The sequence below is a fragment of the Hyalella azteca genome, unplaced genomic scaffold, assembly GCF_000764305.2.
Source record: "Hyalella azteca isolate HAZT.00-mixed unplaced genomic scaffold, Hazt_2.0.2 contig4679, whole genome shotgun sequence".
NCBI classification, from domain to species: domain Eukaryota; kingdom Metazoa; phylum Arthropoda; class Malacostraca; order Amphipoda; family Hyalellidae; genus Hyalella; species Hyalella azteca.
This window is the reverse complement of record NW_025934890.1, coordinates 75,872-91,117: the sequence shown is the minus strand read 5'-3', so window position 1 is coordinate 91,117 and position 15,246 is coordinate 75,872. Positions and strand designations below refer to the sequence as shown.

At 38.3% G+C, this 15,246-nt stretch overlaps 1 protein-coding gene across 1 annotated transcript; it reads right to left on the bottom strand.

Annotated features, from left to right (window-relative positions):
* Positions 1–2,347: 2,347 nt before the first annotated feature.
* LOC108683452 (3'-5' ssDNA/RNA exonuclease TatD) lies at positions 2,348–5,992 on the bottom strand. Its single transcript, XM_018172764.2, has 6 exons — positions 5,771–5,992; positions 5,354–5,452; positions 4,329–4,489; positions 3,867–4,050; positions 3,431–3,593; positions 2,348–2,912 (listed from the first exon to the last, which is right to left on the bottom strand). Exons 1-6 carry the CDS (start codon positions 5,970–5,972, stop codon positions 2,750–2,752), a joined length of 972 nt encoding a protein of 323 aa, XP_018028253.1. The 5' UTR covers positions 5,973–5,992; the 3' UTR covers positions 2,348–2,749.
* Positions 5,993–15,246: the final 9,254 nt, after the last annotated feature.

Sequence of the window (15,246 nt, the reverse complement as noted above, 5' to 3'; positions counted from 1 at the left end):
GAACGTGAAGCGAGTCCTCAATTTAACCTGCTTGCTGAACACACTAGGCCACTCGACGGGGCATTTACTTATTAGCTAAGACTATTTGGGTGATTAACATTCGGCTAAATTGAAAAATAAAATATTTATAAAATAATAATAGCAATCATATTCAGCGTAAAAATTGAACACGCGAACATATACATGAGCTGCCAAATCTAATACGTTCAGCGCATGTAATCGCTGTGACCGATATGGCAATCCACCTTATGCACTAATAGAAGAGCAAATGTATAGGGGTTAGACAAAGTAAGGGAGGCACCTGAGAAATCCACAAATACATTCTAATATGTTGTGGGTCCACCTTTTACGGCAATTATCGCCTAGGTGTCCATTGAGGTTAGCAGTTATTTGAACAGCCGTGGTCTTTCGATTGTCCCTCACAATTCGATTTAGGTACTGAAGGTCTCTCTCAGACAACTTCGACTTCGGCCAGACCTTTGGTTTGCTGAGGATGTTTTTCCTTCTCTTTCAAAAGCAGTCATTAGTTTTGAGACAGCACCTCTAGAAGCATCAAGCATTCGAAAAGCTTCTGTAACACTAGCACCAGCCCAACAATTTGCTCTCTCAAACAGTCGGAGAGGTTTGCCATTTATAGGTTAGGTTATAGACGCACAAAGTTACTAAAAATATCTATGCAATGATAAAAATAAAGCAGCAACAATAAAAATGTGCAACGTATTTATTGTATGTAACATGTTCAAAAATTACGATATCAAAATGTCAGGCGTTTCCCTTATTTTGTCCAACCTCTGTAAATACCACAAAGTAGGAGGCAAGTTTTAGAGATTGATTATAGTATTACACATGATAGATCACATTCTACTACAGACATTGCGTAAACATTTAACCATAAAAGGCGATACAGACACTAGCGTTAAAGTTGCACGGCGAAAAAGGCACTGTTAAGGCGTAATCAACTGGAAGACATGGCATTTCTGATATTCGATGGCAACTCTTGCACCTCCAATACATAGCAATCCTGTAGTTTTCAAGATAGTGAAGCCGTTGGAAGAATTAGAGTTAACCATTGCTTAAGCATCAGCACCGTCTAGCTATCAAGATAATAAATACTGTAATTAGCCAGCGAACGGGCAACAGCATTCCCGTTTGAAATATTCTAGTGGGAGGCGGTGGACTTGGCAGTGAGCGAAAATATAGCTGCGTCAGTCACCTGGCGTCATGTTGGAGTAAAGCGATATAAGATTATCATTCCAAGTTGATTCTTATCAAGAGTTTTGAGAGTATTTATTAATACATAAAACTGGCTCTGTTCAGACTTTTACGTGTCGCAGCTGTGACGGGCATGAGGATAAGCAGTGCATGACATTCACGAACATCTCCTGAATATGATGAAGAAGAGAGCAAGGCAACTAGACTAGACGAGGCGTTCAGATTCCTTGAGTCACGCACTGCTAGGTCTGTTGTATCGTACTAGGTCCATTGTCAACTTGCGGAGAATCTTTTAAACTAACCTGCGCCCAGTCTCGTGACGATCACGGGAAAGCCCATACGACCAATGATAACTAAATTGTAGCCATTATACATCATTAACTGATCGAGCGAACGCAGTATAAGGAAATTGTTCGTTCAATTATAATTACAACAAGATTGTTGCCGGAGCGTTATACGACCCTAAGCTTGATTGCAGCTCCTCAGCTATCTTGTTTAATAGTTAGTTAAATCTTGAGGAATTATCATACAGGAAATTGAATAGCTTTTTCGCCATCATGTCTGCCACTACCAACATGATGATAATAAATTACCAGTAAGAATTTATTCCATGATACTAATTTGGCTATCATCATTTGCATCACTTTAATCCATATTAAATGTAAGTTTCAACAGTAAGATCTAAACTAAAGCATAGAGCCTTATAATAATAATAAAATTTCTTATCAATCACAAGCAAGACTTTTCAAGTAGGAACAAATAACTTAGTTACGAGACGTCACAGAACCAAACATCGTACAAATAAATGTTATCGTAGTAAATTAATTGATCAAATAACATTTATTGTGGAGACTGCACAACGGTCAGTTTTAATAGAACAATGACGACTGACAAACATCTTCGAAGACCAATCGCACATAATATTATAAATTAGGAATTTATGCTAAGCAATCAAATTGAAACTAACAAAATAAATCGAATAACATAAGAGAGCAAGCGATCACGGGAAAGCGATGCATTAAACCCACCGAGTATTGCACAGAAGACATAAATTCATCCAATTGGCACGCATTCATGTAACGTAATCGAAATTTTTGTCCTTCAACGCCAGAATTAACTTGGCATGGACGCCTCATTTCAAATTAACACAAATAAAAAAACAATGCAGAGAGATAATAAAATGAGGCAGCAGCTCATGTTCTTTCGAAAATTCAAGCGAGTTATTTTCGATACTTATCGAATGAGTGACAACTTAGAGTTTGTAATATAACAAAAAATTCAATTCCATTGATCAAGAAAGTTTTTCCGGGTCCACTTGTTGTATTCGAAAGTTTCAACGCGGATAAAATCAACCTATGAAGACAGCGCAAAAAAAACTCAATTCTTGACATGATATAATAAAGGAAAACTTGCCTTTGACTGAACATGTTGACGGACGATGTAGAAACCCCCGACATATACAAGCAAGCTCCATCACTACTGGACTTATCATATGATCATATCACTTATTATCTCCTCGATTTACTGAAGAAAAGTTTCAAGAGCTCAAACCGAAGACTTTGAAGGCGTTGAAGGTGGACTGCAGAGCAACCTGCTCAGGCTTAGTCTTGAGGTAAGCGGCGACCATCTCGACGGTCACCGGTAAGGAGCACGGCTCGTTTCGCTGAAACGTGCAGTAACGCTGCAGGAACGTCACCGACCTGCGCGAGAGTGGTGAGAGTTAGTGCGCAGTAACACTGACCTGCGCGAGAGTGGTGAGAGTTAGTGCGCAGCAACACTGACCTGCGCGAGAGTGGTGAGAGTTAGTGCGCAGCAACACTGACCTGCACGAGGGTGGTGACCGCACACAGCGTTCAAGTACGTCACCGATTTTGCTAAGTCTCATTACCTGACAATTAAAGTCCTGTAATGAGTTTGGGCGTTGCATGCAACTCTCTCAGGAGTTGTCAGGAAATGAACATTAGGCTGCAAACTGCAAATTTCCATAAATATAAGATCCGACATGATCGCCAGAAATCACTGCACAGTTTTCACATCACATCCAATTGCAAGCTGATCGACCGTCAGACTGTTTTTGAATTAATTCGTTTCATCCATTATGAATTTCTTGGTTAAACGCTCCCAAAAACGGCTCGAAATTACTCGCCTGATCAAGAAGAACGTGCACCACCATCTTGCAAGAAAGAGAGGAAGCAAGACGTGGCTTAGAGAAGCTTACCTCTGCGTCAGTCCTTGCTTGACGTGCTGAGGCAGCTTGGAGGCACGGGTGTTGGGGTACATGAAGGGGGCGTCGGTTTCCACCAGCAGACGGTCCAGGGGCAAGATGCCATCGTTTAGAATCTGTCGAACTCCTTCGCTGCTTTTATCTTTCCATGCATAACCTGGATAACTAGCTTCAATTACTATCAAAGGAAAATATGCTTCAACAGATGCAAGGTAAATAGTTAAAACTATGATATAGAGTAAGTTATTTAGAAATTGATTTACAAAACAAGTAATATATGGAGGGATTGTTTCAAAATGCACCCATTTTTGTGGTAAACCTTATCAAGCATTGCATGAACCTAAATATATCAATCACAAGACAGCCATTCAAGGGCACCGACTGCACCTAATGAGGCACAGGTGAGTGAAGGTTCATGAGAAGTACGGACCAGTAATGCCAATATAGCAGCCCAACTGAAGGTAGGCCTTGGCTGTGTCGGCGTCACCAGTGAAGCAGTGGATGACGGAGGCTGGTAGCTGAGCAGTGTGCCGCCTCAACACGGCCAGCACCTCAGCGTGTGCATCGCGTTCGTGGACAATCAATGGCTTCTTCAAGGTACATGCCAGCTCTACCTGAACCAAATTATGAGAGTTGTATTAACAAGTCACACTAAATATTTCAGGATGCTTGCCTAAAGATGAAACAATAAAAAATGCCAATTTTTACCAAATTATGAGAGTTGTATGAACAAATCACACTAAATATTACAGAATGCATGCCTAAAGATAAAACAATAAAAAAATGCCTATAAAATTGTTATTATAACATAATTAAAAATAAAATCTCACAGATACACAAGGCATTTCAACAATAATTTTACCAGTAGATTTTTATATGCTATTGATATGACCTGCTTCTCAAAAACTTGTATCTGCAGCTCAGGAGGAGAGAAATTCCTGTTGAAGTCGAGACCACACTCGCCCACAGCGACGACCTCCTGCTGCTGCAACAACGAGCGCAGCTCATCCAGGGTGTCGTCACCCCAGGTCTTGGCTTCATGGGGATGCACTCCTGTGTTTATATTACATATAATTTCAATGTGATATTTTCCAAAAACAAAAAAAAAAAAACATCTGAGATAAACTTGGGAATTAAAGACTTGTCAATAAATGTTGCAATTTATTTACAGGATCTCAGTCCTACAAGGATAAACGATTTTTAGTACAATGCTCCAGGACACAGCAAATAAACTGCAATTAAGCACATTGATTATTAACACAAGGGACACATGGTTACAGGCTATCACTCTAAGCTGATGGAGTTTGGTGGAAATTACCATTACTCAACTTTCACTTCAATGTGCAATTAGGTTAAGTTTCGAAATATGAGTTTAATATTACCTGTAAAATTGTCAGTTCAGACCATAATTCACATCAGTGGTTCTTGGTTTGATCAGCTATCATCAAAGTTAGATCAGCTTTAATCCTTGTCAAGATAATTCTTAATGAAGATTTTAGCAAAGCAGTTTGATTTGATGTTACTGTTATGAAACATATACACATATATTATATAGATATTTATTTATATTATGCAATCCCATTACTAATTGAGCATATGCATTTTAAAATTTCAACATTGATGTTTGAATTGATTCAGGAATGAATTGTCAGTTAGTAATTGTGTGTTTTTATTTTGGTTGTTATTGAATTTTCCATGTATAAAATAAAGTTGTAATAAAAATATGACAAAAAAGCCTGATAAACAATGACAGCTTCAAGAGGAGTTGTGAGGCCAATATAAAATTTCCCTGAAAATTTTTAAGAACCTTGAAGAACTTCCCTCACCTCATCATCCAAAAATAAATAAGTCCCATTACAACATACAATTTAATAAATACAATCATTACTCAAATGAATGCTAAAATGAATGACTTGCCTGCAGTTGAGTAGAGTACCCCCGGGTAGAGGTGAGTTAGCCGCAGAGCTTCCTTGCTGCTATGTACAGTTGTGCCTGGCACAATAATTTTAGTCACTCCTGCAAAGGCAAAACTAGATCAAAAATTACAAAAGAACAAAGAATACAAATACTTCTATTAAATATTTATATGAAAATATATTAGTCACACTTGAAATTAACTGCAGGGAATTCTGCCTGGGCTGAATGTTTTGATAATATAGGTATGAATAATTTCTTCATACAAAATATAAAATCAGAAAAATTTGACCTCAACAGCCGCTGGTTAGCAAAATTTCCAGTTTAGACATGCACATAACATTGATCTTGGAATAAAGATAACCCACTAAAAGAAAATATAATAAGGAGATATTGCACAAGCCTAAAGACAAAACTTACCAGCATCCTGAGCTCTACTCACAACAGAATCCAAATCTCTAGTGAATTTTTTATTAGTGAGATTTGCTCCAATATCCACAATGACATAATTTTCATTTACTCCAAAATCATCTCCCTGAAGAGATTTTGCGAGACTTTCAGATTTTGGCTCATGGCCATCTAATGATATTTCTTGAATATTATCACTACTATTGCTTGCCATTATATCTGCACAAATTGAAGGATACTATATTAGATAATCTATAAAGTTGAAAAATTTATTCCAGAAGCAGGCAATTTTACAGCCCTGGAATGAGGTTCATCAATTGAAGGACTTCATATTCATCTTGAATATTTTTACCCTGAAGGCATGAAGGCACATCGGCAACACAACATTCTGCTTAAAAGAATTTTGGATGAAATAGTTTGCTAAATGTCCTAGACTTGTATTATCAATTATCTAATCTCCAACAATCATTAGGAAGGAAAGATTTAGTTCAACTAAGGTTTTCCAATTAGAAATCAACACACAAATAGTCATGCTCAAGGTGCTTGATTGATGGCAATGCTAAAATGCAGTGGCATTTTGACCATCACAAACTTCCACTGATGCCACCGAAATGTAAATTTATGTGGTTCTAACAGAATAACATAGGTAATTCAAATAATATGCTTGTCATATACTGGTTGCCATTGTTAAAAGTTTAGAGTGTGAAATCTCAATTGATTAAATCTCTCACCTAGACATTATTTAGCCATATGTCCAAAATTGATTTAGGACATAAACTTGCATAAATTTCAACCCTAGATGACACAATAATGATCAAGCAATAATTTTTTTGGAACAGTTTGACCAACAAGTAGAGAAATGTTGTCTTATTTCAGTAGTAAATTCCCATTTACCTATTTTCTATTTATTGGCCAATTTCAAATGGTATTCTTGTATTAATAAAACCATTCACTCCAGAATATCAACTGACAAAGTAAAAATAAATTGAATGCAGAATTTGACTCAAATAAGCTGGTGATGAGCACAACCAAGAAGGGTGAATAGGTATACTGTAGCAGTGTACAAACTGTCAGGAAAGTTTTAAATAATTGTCATTCAATAAAACTATTTATCACAGTACAGAGGGAATAGTTTTTGTGCTTTTTCTCTCAATTTTATCATTTTCTAAAAAAATTTCTAGTAATAGAAGCCCCTTTAAGAAATAGCAATCTTTTAGTTGTACATATACATGGTAGGTGAGAGTACCATCATTAATGTAACTCCAACTATGGTGATGCAATCAGTTTGCAAGTCACTCTAAAGACTAGACAAACTCTTAGAAGAATTCTAGCAGAAGTCAGCTTAGTACCTACATAAAAAATTCAACATTTAAAAAAGCAAGGGTCTATGTGCCCAAAAACATATATGGGTAGACCACCATTTCTAAATAATATTTCATAATAAACTGCCTTTTGCTTGTGTCTATAATATACATTGTTAAATCAAGTTTGACTAAAAAGAATGCTATTTTTAGCCTTTTCAGAGCCTTCCCTAATTCTTCAGAGCCTAAATCTTGGCCTTCCTAAACCTTCAGATTAGGTTTCATGACTATGGGCAGGATGATGAGCAGAATGCCACCGTTTCTCAATTCACACTTTTAAAATGTGTCACTGTGCACATCACCAAAATTTTGTGTCAACTCCTCTCAAGATCTTCAGATTAACCCTATGATGAGTTTTGTACACTAATGAGTATAGACAGTGGTGGGCACAGCTAACCTAAAAGTTAGCTTTGATAACCACTAATCTGCTAACTGAAAAGTTAGCTTTGATAACGCTAAACTGATAAATCACCGAAAAATGTAGCGGAATTTGCAGCTAACCGCTAACTTTTGATACCATCAAACAGGGTAAAAAGGGACGGGCGAGGTAAATAGGGACACACATCCCACATTTGGTGGAAATGTTGTAGCAGCTAAACTAATCAAAATATAGCAAAACTAAAAATAGTGAGGTAAACTCCAACATTTTTACTATCTATTATGTATAAAGCTAGTCAAGAAATCAAACATTTACTATCTCTAAAAAATTGATGAAAAAAGTGTGAAAAGTGCAATTTTGGAAAAGTACCTCTGCTAAGGTCTGGAGCAAAAAAAAAATATTTGCCATATTGAAAAATTTTACTTACATAAAAGTTGCACCCACGTGTTGGCTTGAAAAAATAATGGACAGAATTTGCCTATCTCATTCAAAAAAAGAAAATGGCAGCCATTTCTGCACGGCGGGGCTACTCGGGACACCCCCCAGGGTAATTAGGGACACCCTTTAAAATGCATTTACAGTAGAACCTCAGTTAGTAAAGGCTCCAGTTAACAAAAAAATTGATTAACAACAAAGAATTTTGATTACCTTTACATCGCTTGGCAAAAAAAATTCACTTATGGAAAAATTAGTGCATCATTGGTAATCACAAAATTGTACATAGAATGCTATACATAGAATTGTGCACCAGGCATCATAGAATGAAAAGTAATTGACCTAAACTATGATTTATTTCTTCAAAACATATGATGGTTGTCACTAAAACATTATTTTCTGTTTCAGGTACGTTTTTCCTGATCTTTTTTGTTATAGTGAAATCACTAGACTCGATTAAAATTGTGCAAAATTACAAACCATCCTGTAAGCTTACAGATACAGAAGAAATGCTACATGGCTGCTGATATGAAGCTTGCAGTGGACAAGGTTCTTGTTAATGCTCAATGGCATGTCCATGGATACAGTAATATCACATTAATAATATGGTAATTCTATTTTTAGCCTTTTCAGAGCCTTCCCTAATTCTTCAGAGCCTAAATCTTGGCCTTCCTAAACCTTCAGATTAGGTTTCATGACTATGGGCAGGGCCAGGATGATGAGCAGAATGCCACCATTTCTCAATTCACACTTTTAAAACGTGTCACTGTGCACATCACCCAAATTTTGTGTCAACTCCTCTTAGGATCTTCAGATTAACCCTATCATGAGTTTTGTACACTAATGAATATAGACAGTGGTGGGCACAGCTAACCTAAAAGTTAGCTTTGATAACCACTAATCCGCTAACTGAAAAGTTAGCTTTGATAACGCTAAACTGATAAATCACCAAAAAATGTAGCGGAATTTGCCGCTAACCGCTAACTTTTAATACCGTCAAACAGGGTAAAAAAGGGACGGGCGAGGTAAATAGGGACACACATCCCACATTCGGTGGAAATGTTGTAGCAGCTAAACTAATCAAAATATAGCAAAACTAAAAATAGTGAGGTAAACTTCAACATTTTTACTATCTATTATGTATAAAGCTAGTCAAGAAATCAAACATTTACTATCTCTAAAAAATTGATAAAAAAAGTGTGAAAAGTGCAATTTTGGAAAAGTACCTCTGCTAAGGTCTGGAGCAAAAAAAAAATATTCGCCATATTGAAAAATTTTACTTACATAAAAGTTGCACCCAGGTGTCGGCTTGAAAAAAGAATGGACAGAATTTGCCTATCTCATTCCAAAAAAAAAAAAATGGCAGCCATTTCCGCACGGCGGGGCTACTCGGGACATCCCCCAGGGTAATTAGGGACACCCTTTAAAATGCATTTACAGTAGAACCTCAGTTAGTGAAGGCTCCAGTTAACAAAAAAATTGATTAACAACAAAGAATTTTGATTACCTTTACCTCGCTTGGCAAAAAAAATTCACTTATCAAAAAATTAGTGCATCATCAGTCATCACAAAATTGTACATAGAATGCTATACATAGAATTGTGCACCAGGCATCATAGAATGAAAAGTAATTGACCTAAACTATGATTTATTTTTTCAAAACATATGGTTGTCACTAAAACATTATTTTCTGTTTCAGGTACGTTTTTCCTGATCTTTTTTGTTATAGTGAAATCACTAGACTCGATTAAAATTGTGCAAAATTACAAACCATCCTGTAAGCTTACAGATACAGAAGAAATGCTACATGGCTGCTGATATGAAGCTTGCAGTGGACAAGGTTCTTGTTAATGCTCAATGGCATGTCCATGGATACAGTAATATCACATTAATAATACAGTAATTAATGAATATGGTAATATCATATCAATAAAGGAAAAACAAGTAAAAATCACAGAAAATGTCATTTATTTTACATCTACATAATCTACAATGAAAGAGGAGGACTTCAGAGTACTGTTAGTAATAGATGAGTACACTCTGCTTGCTTCAAATGTTTGAAATTGAGTTTTATTTCAAGTGTCCCTTTTTACCCCATTTCAAAATTAATTCAGCAGCCTTTTATATTGCATCTAGTGCCTTACAAATAGCATATGGAATTTTTTTGAAGATGCCATTCAATAGCCCTCGCAAAGAGCTATAAAATGAGCCTAAACTTGTTTCTGAAATGTTTCATTGTAAGAAGTTATTAACAAAAAACGCTCAGAACCGTCCCTTTTTACCCCGTTTGACGGTATATAAATTTAGATTTGGCTTAATTTTTTTTGGTGGGGGGGTGAAACTCTGAGAAACAGGTCTAGAGAGCTGAACTTTCAGCCTTGAAAGCGTCTTAATCAGTCAGATGGAGGTGGGGGACTCCACTACATGCAGCGGTAGCATGTTGCAGACGAACAGGTCCTCAATTCTTGTGTCCACCACAGACTGACGGACACCAGTGCCAGCAGCTGATTGACCAAACGCCTCCTTAATGCTGGGCTGGGTCAGCTGGCATATTTTCCTTGCATTTGGCTGCGATGACTGGCTGCTGCTCCGGCCACTGCTACCAGAAGAAGATTGCCCATGTTTTCCACGAGAAGAGCCGGCCTTGATCCTCTCTTCAAACTGGATGGCATTGGCTGGGTGGTTCCTCTCAACACGTGACTTCAAGTTGAAGAGGCTTGACAAGTGTCCCTTGATGGTTGTCTCTTTGGGCTGGCACAGGACACATCGGAAAAGCATGAGGTTGGCATTCCTCTTATCTGCAGACTTAAAGACAAAGAAGTCCTGCAGGTGGGGCCATGGATTCTGAGGCTTGTCATGGCTGACCTGGCGCTCAGCCTCAGCAGCCTCCGCTTCGTGATCTGCAGCCACTGTAGGCTCCTCAACAAGTCTAACATTCTCAGGCTGAACAAAAGCTTATTCACTTTGCATTGCTAAAACTTGTAGAATAATAACGTTTATGATAACGTACCTTGTGTTCTGACACTGTAAGACTAACGTGTTGTGCGAGTCCTGTCCAAAGTTAACTGAACTGCAGAATTACACAATGCTACATCAACCAATCACATCTTGTGTTACTACATCATGTAGCACAGTAGCAGTAACACAAGACATGATTGGCTGATGAAAATATGATGACGTAGTCAGTCGTCAGTGTGGGCATGGCACACGGCTTACGATACTCAGCATTAAATATGAGATTTTTAAACATTTTTAGCAGACTGCCAGTTAGCAGAACTAAATTTAGCCGGAGCTAATTGGTCCACTAGAGGTTTTCAAAGTTAGCTGAACAGCTAATCCAATAAGGAAAAAGTTAGCTTCACTAATTAGCAGTTAGCGGATTAGCAGAACTGTGTCCACCACTGAGTATGGAGAAGTCTTGGACTCTTGGTACCTACCCAAACTAGTGAAAACTGCTCAAAACTAATTCAACTAATACCAGAACTGATAAGCTTATTACATAATGCAGGGAACCTGAATAGTTCAGTTTTTGTTTACATTACTAAGATTGCTAAAAAAACCATCCCTGTACCTATCTAGATAACATCATCCTTTTAGAACAATCCCCAAAACTGCCATCATACCTGTCAATGCTTTCTCCCGAAATAATACCTCTTTTGAATTTTTCATATCAATCTAACATTTACAGAAAAATATGTCTACATCTAGGCTTAAATCATTTGGACAATTGACATTCAAATTTAGTTCACATAGACCAATCATTCAGTTAGTCATTTGTGCTTAGCCAAAACTTTCCCGCATAAAGACACATACCTGGCAAAATATCAAGAGTACAGATCCAAGGATCACAGATTAGATTATTCCAGTCTCCTGACTCCATTGAGTTGTTGAGGTAATACCATTGTACCCATCTCCAATAATTGGCAGGAACTTGAGGGTAAAAGACATAGTGAATAAAAGTCAGATAGCAAGGTTTTGGGACTACAGTGTGAAATTTGTGCTCACAACTCATATCAGGAAATGCTGCTCAAGCATGTGGTTTTAATAAGGTTGTTGCTGTTGATGGTCATTAGAACCTTGTCATGCAACAAAGCCCACACTGCGCAGGAAAGCCACCAAACAAGCAGGCTTGGACCAAAGATATGTGATTGACATTATGCTGACCCAGAGCTTGTGCCTGTCTGCTCTGAGCACTGAAGCAGAATATGCTTGACAGTGTATGACATTGGGGGCATAGGTTTGAGTGAGCGCTGCCTAGGTGTTTGTACCTAGGTATATAGTGAGGGATGGTGGCCACAGCACAGTCTGCTGAGGTGCACCATGACTGTAAGGTCAACTGCAATTCTCTATAGCTGATGTTTGGCAGTGTGTTATCTATAATATTGTTGGTTGATGAATTGGAGAGCCTGTTCTGGGTTATGTGTATGTGTGTGTGTGTGTGTTTGATGAAGTTGGTTGGGTCAGAGGGTGTTGTTATGGAATCAAGTTTTGTAAGGTAGAATTTTATGCCTTTCATATCTAGGTGTTATTTCAGGGGGGCTTTGGTTTCTGCATGAACACGACAGGATGGTGTGGTGGGATTATTGGTGCCCATGCTAGACTGGCATGGTTTAGTACTGAATGTATATAGTGTTTGTTAACTAATTTAAGGGTATTTTACTACCTAAATGTTCCTCTTAAGGGAGTTTAAAATGTTTAGCCTAGGTTTCAATTTTGTTCTGAGGTCATGTATTGTGGCCTGAAAAGGCATGAAAGTGTTTTGATAGTTTTGATGCATCATTGCTAAGGTTGAGTGTAACCAAATATTAGCATTGCTTCTTTTTATTCATTATTGAGGTTTTGATTTGTTCATGTTCATGAATGTGATCTATAGTTGCCTGTAAGTTTGGCATTGCTGTGATTGTAAGTTGTTCCATATTCTGATGACACATGAGAGGTTGAGTGTAAAATTGGAGTTGTATTTCTTATCGTTGCCCATGGGGACATATTTATTGTTTGCCTCTGTGATGGTGTTGAAAGGAGTGAGGGCATGGTCTATGCTGACAATGGGTTGATTGTTTAGCTCAAGGAAGCAGGCCTGGTGAAGTCCTCTTAGGAGCTGCACTTGTAATTGGGAATGGTTTTCATTTGGGCAGGTTGGTGCCTTTGGTGGAAACTGATGTGATAATAATGGTTGAGTGGTCAAATGAGAGACCTGTTTTCGCTATCCAAGAGATAGTATCTCTCTGCATGATTGAAGTGTAGAGCAGAATGAGATGTCCAGAGAGGTAGGTCTCATGTGATATGTCAGTGGAAATCAGGGTGTTGCTTAGAATGAAGAGCAGGACTAGTTGGTTGCAAATCTTCACCCCTCAAGCTGTGGTATCTTGTGGGTTTTACCAGTCTGGATGTTTGCCCAAGGATCAAGTCTGGTAGTGCATTTAATGCTTGCAGTGTGGAAGTATAGTGGGTTGTTCTTGTTGTTGTGGTTCCCTGGTCTCATTTTTATGAGAGACCCCCCTCACACAAAAACGACACCACTGACAGGGGGTCGCTCCAGAGATAGAGGGCCGAGTTTATGTGGTGGTGTTGTCCAAGATCCTGCCAGAGTGGACATTCCAGGAGAATGTGAGTGATTGTGTGGGAGCTCTCTAGCAGGATGGGCAGGTGTCTGTGCCTGCTTGGCTGATTCTGTTTGTGTTTGTTTGTAGTGAAGGGTGGTGACCACAGCGCAGCCTGGCTAGGTGTACTCTCTCCAGTCTAGAGAGCTGGGTTTCTGTGCTGCTTATGTCAGGTGGTGGGTGTCCAAGGACTTTTTTGTTGCCAGCCAGCTCTGGCGTTCCAAGTGTCATAAACTATTTGCATGTTTTTTTTTTGTGCTGCTGTTGCCTTGAGGTGGGGGTACTGTGTTTAGTATGTTGGTGTGGTATCAGTGTGGGGTTTGCGCTATTTGTCTGTGTGCAGGTGGGTGGTCGTGTAGGTAGTGGCATGGGTGTTCTGTGTAGTTTATGACTGAGTATAGTGGGTTGGTAAGCCTGGTAGGGTTCTGGAGGAATATACACAATGATGAGGGTAAAGTATTTTTTTCTGTGTTCCGCCTGAATATACAATGCTTGTAGTTCTGTGTGCCTGTTTACTTTTGTTAGGGCTCAGGGCCCATACTTACAAAAAATTTAAGCAATCGTAAGTTTATCAGCCAATCATTGATGGCCTTTCAAGCAAAATCCACTAATCATTGACAAGAAAATAGAGCATAAGTACGTACGATCATTTAACAAATTTTGAAAGTATGGCCACTGATGTGCTGTGTTTTTTTCCAAGCTTTATAGAGTGAATGTATGGGATTAAAGCATCACTCTCCCTGAGCTGCCTGGCCTGCCTGATGGCAGTGTAGTTTGGGATGGGGGGTGTTTTGTGCATGCAACTGAGCTTTGCATGATGGCAGTGAATTTTATTAGCATGCACATAGTATCCAAGTTAGACATGTTTGGTGCTTAGGCCATCAATGTTGAGTTGTAGAATGTTGTGGTGATCTTTAAAAGGCAATATCTGTGGCTGCATGGATTTACAGGTGGCCAATGAATGGCCAGCAAAAAGATAGAGTTAGCCAACCGGTTCCAACCACACACCAGATTGTAAGGAGGCCTTACAGCTTGAGATATTGAGGTCTAGTCAAGCTTTTCATCAAGCCACCTTGACTAGGGTGTTCCAAAAAATTTCTTGCATGTCTAGGATTTCACCTCTCTGGAAGTTTTCATTTGACAAGTAATGATCATTTGCCAAAATTTGGGCCCATCAGGCAATGTTTAGGGGTGCTTTGAGAACACTAAAGTTTTAGTCTACAGCAATCCCTTGATTAACGCGGTTAATAAATCCCCGAGTTTTACCGTGTTATGCAAAACCACGCTAATCAAACTTAAGAATATATGGGAATAATTATAATGAATCCTCAAAAATAGCAAAGTTACATAATAATTTTTTTTTCCACTAAAATTCATCATTTAGCAAAGTTACATAATAATTTTTTTTTCAACTAAAATTCATCATATTTTTTCTAAATAATAGGGGAAATAAATAAAAGAAATGCGAATGAATTAACGTATTGTTTCCCGTGCGTATTGTTGACTCGGGAAACCCTAGGTCTTCACCGATCTTCGTTTTCATTTCACCATTATCAAAACGCTTAGTCTCCTAAGTGGTATTTTTACGTTTAAGCGTACCCTTTTTGTCCATAATTATGACGGTAATTTATCAAGGAAAATTATGTAGTTTGATAAAAATGAGCAGTAGATATGGCAGCGATCTTGACCAGTTGAAGGCTAACGAGTAACTAG

What these genes read in the sequence shown, in the direction of transcription:
- LOC108683452 (XM_018172764.2), bottom strand. Translation starts at nt 5,972, where the DNA reads ATGGCAAGCAATAGTAGTGATAATATTCAAGAAATATCATTAGATGGC. An exon ending in CTGCTATATTGGCATTACTG is followed by an intron (nt 3,594 to 3,866) that starts GTCCGTACTTCT and finishes CTAGTTATCCAG; the next exon opens with GTTATGCATGGAAAGATAAA. An exon ending in AAGCAAGGACTGACGCAGAG is followed by an intron (nt 2,913 to 3,430) that starts GTAAGCTTCTCT and finishes ACTCTCGCGCAG; the next exon opens with GTCGGTGACGTTCCTGCAGC.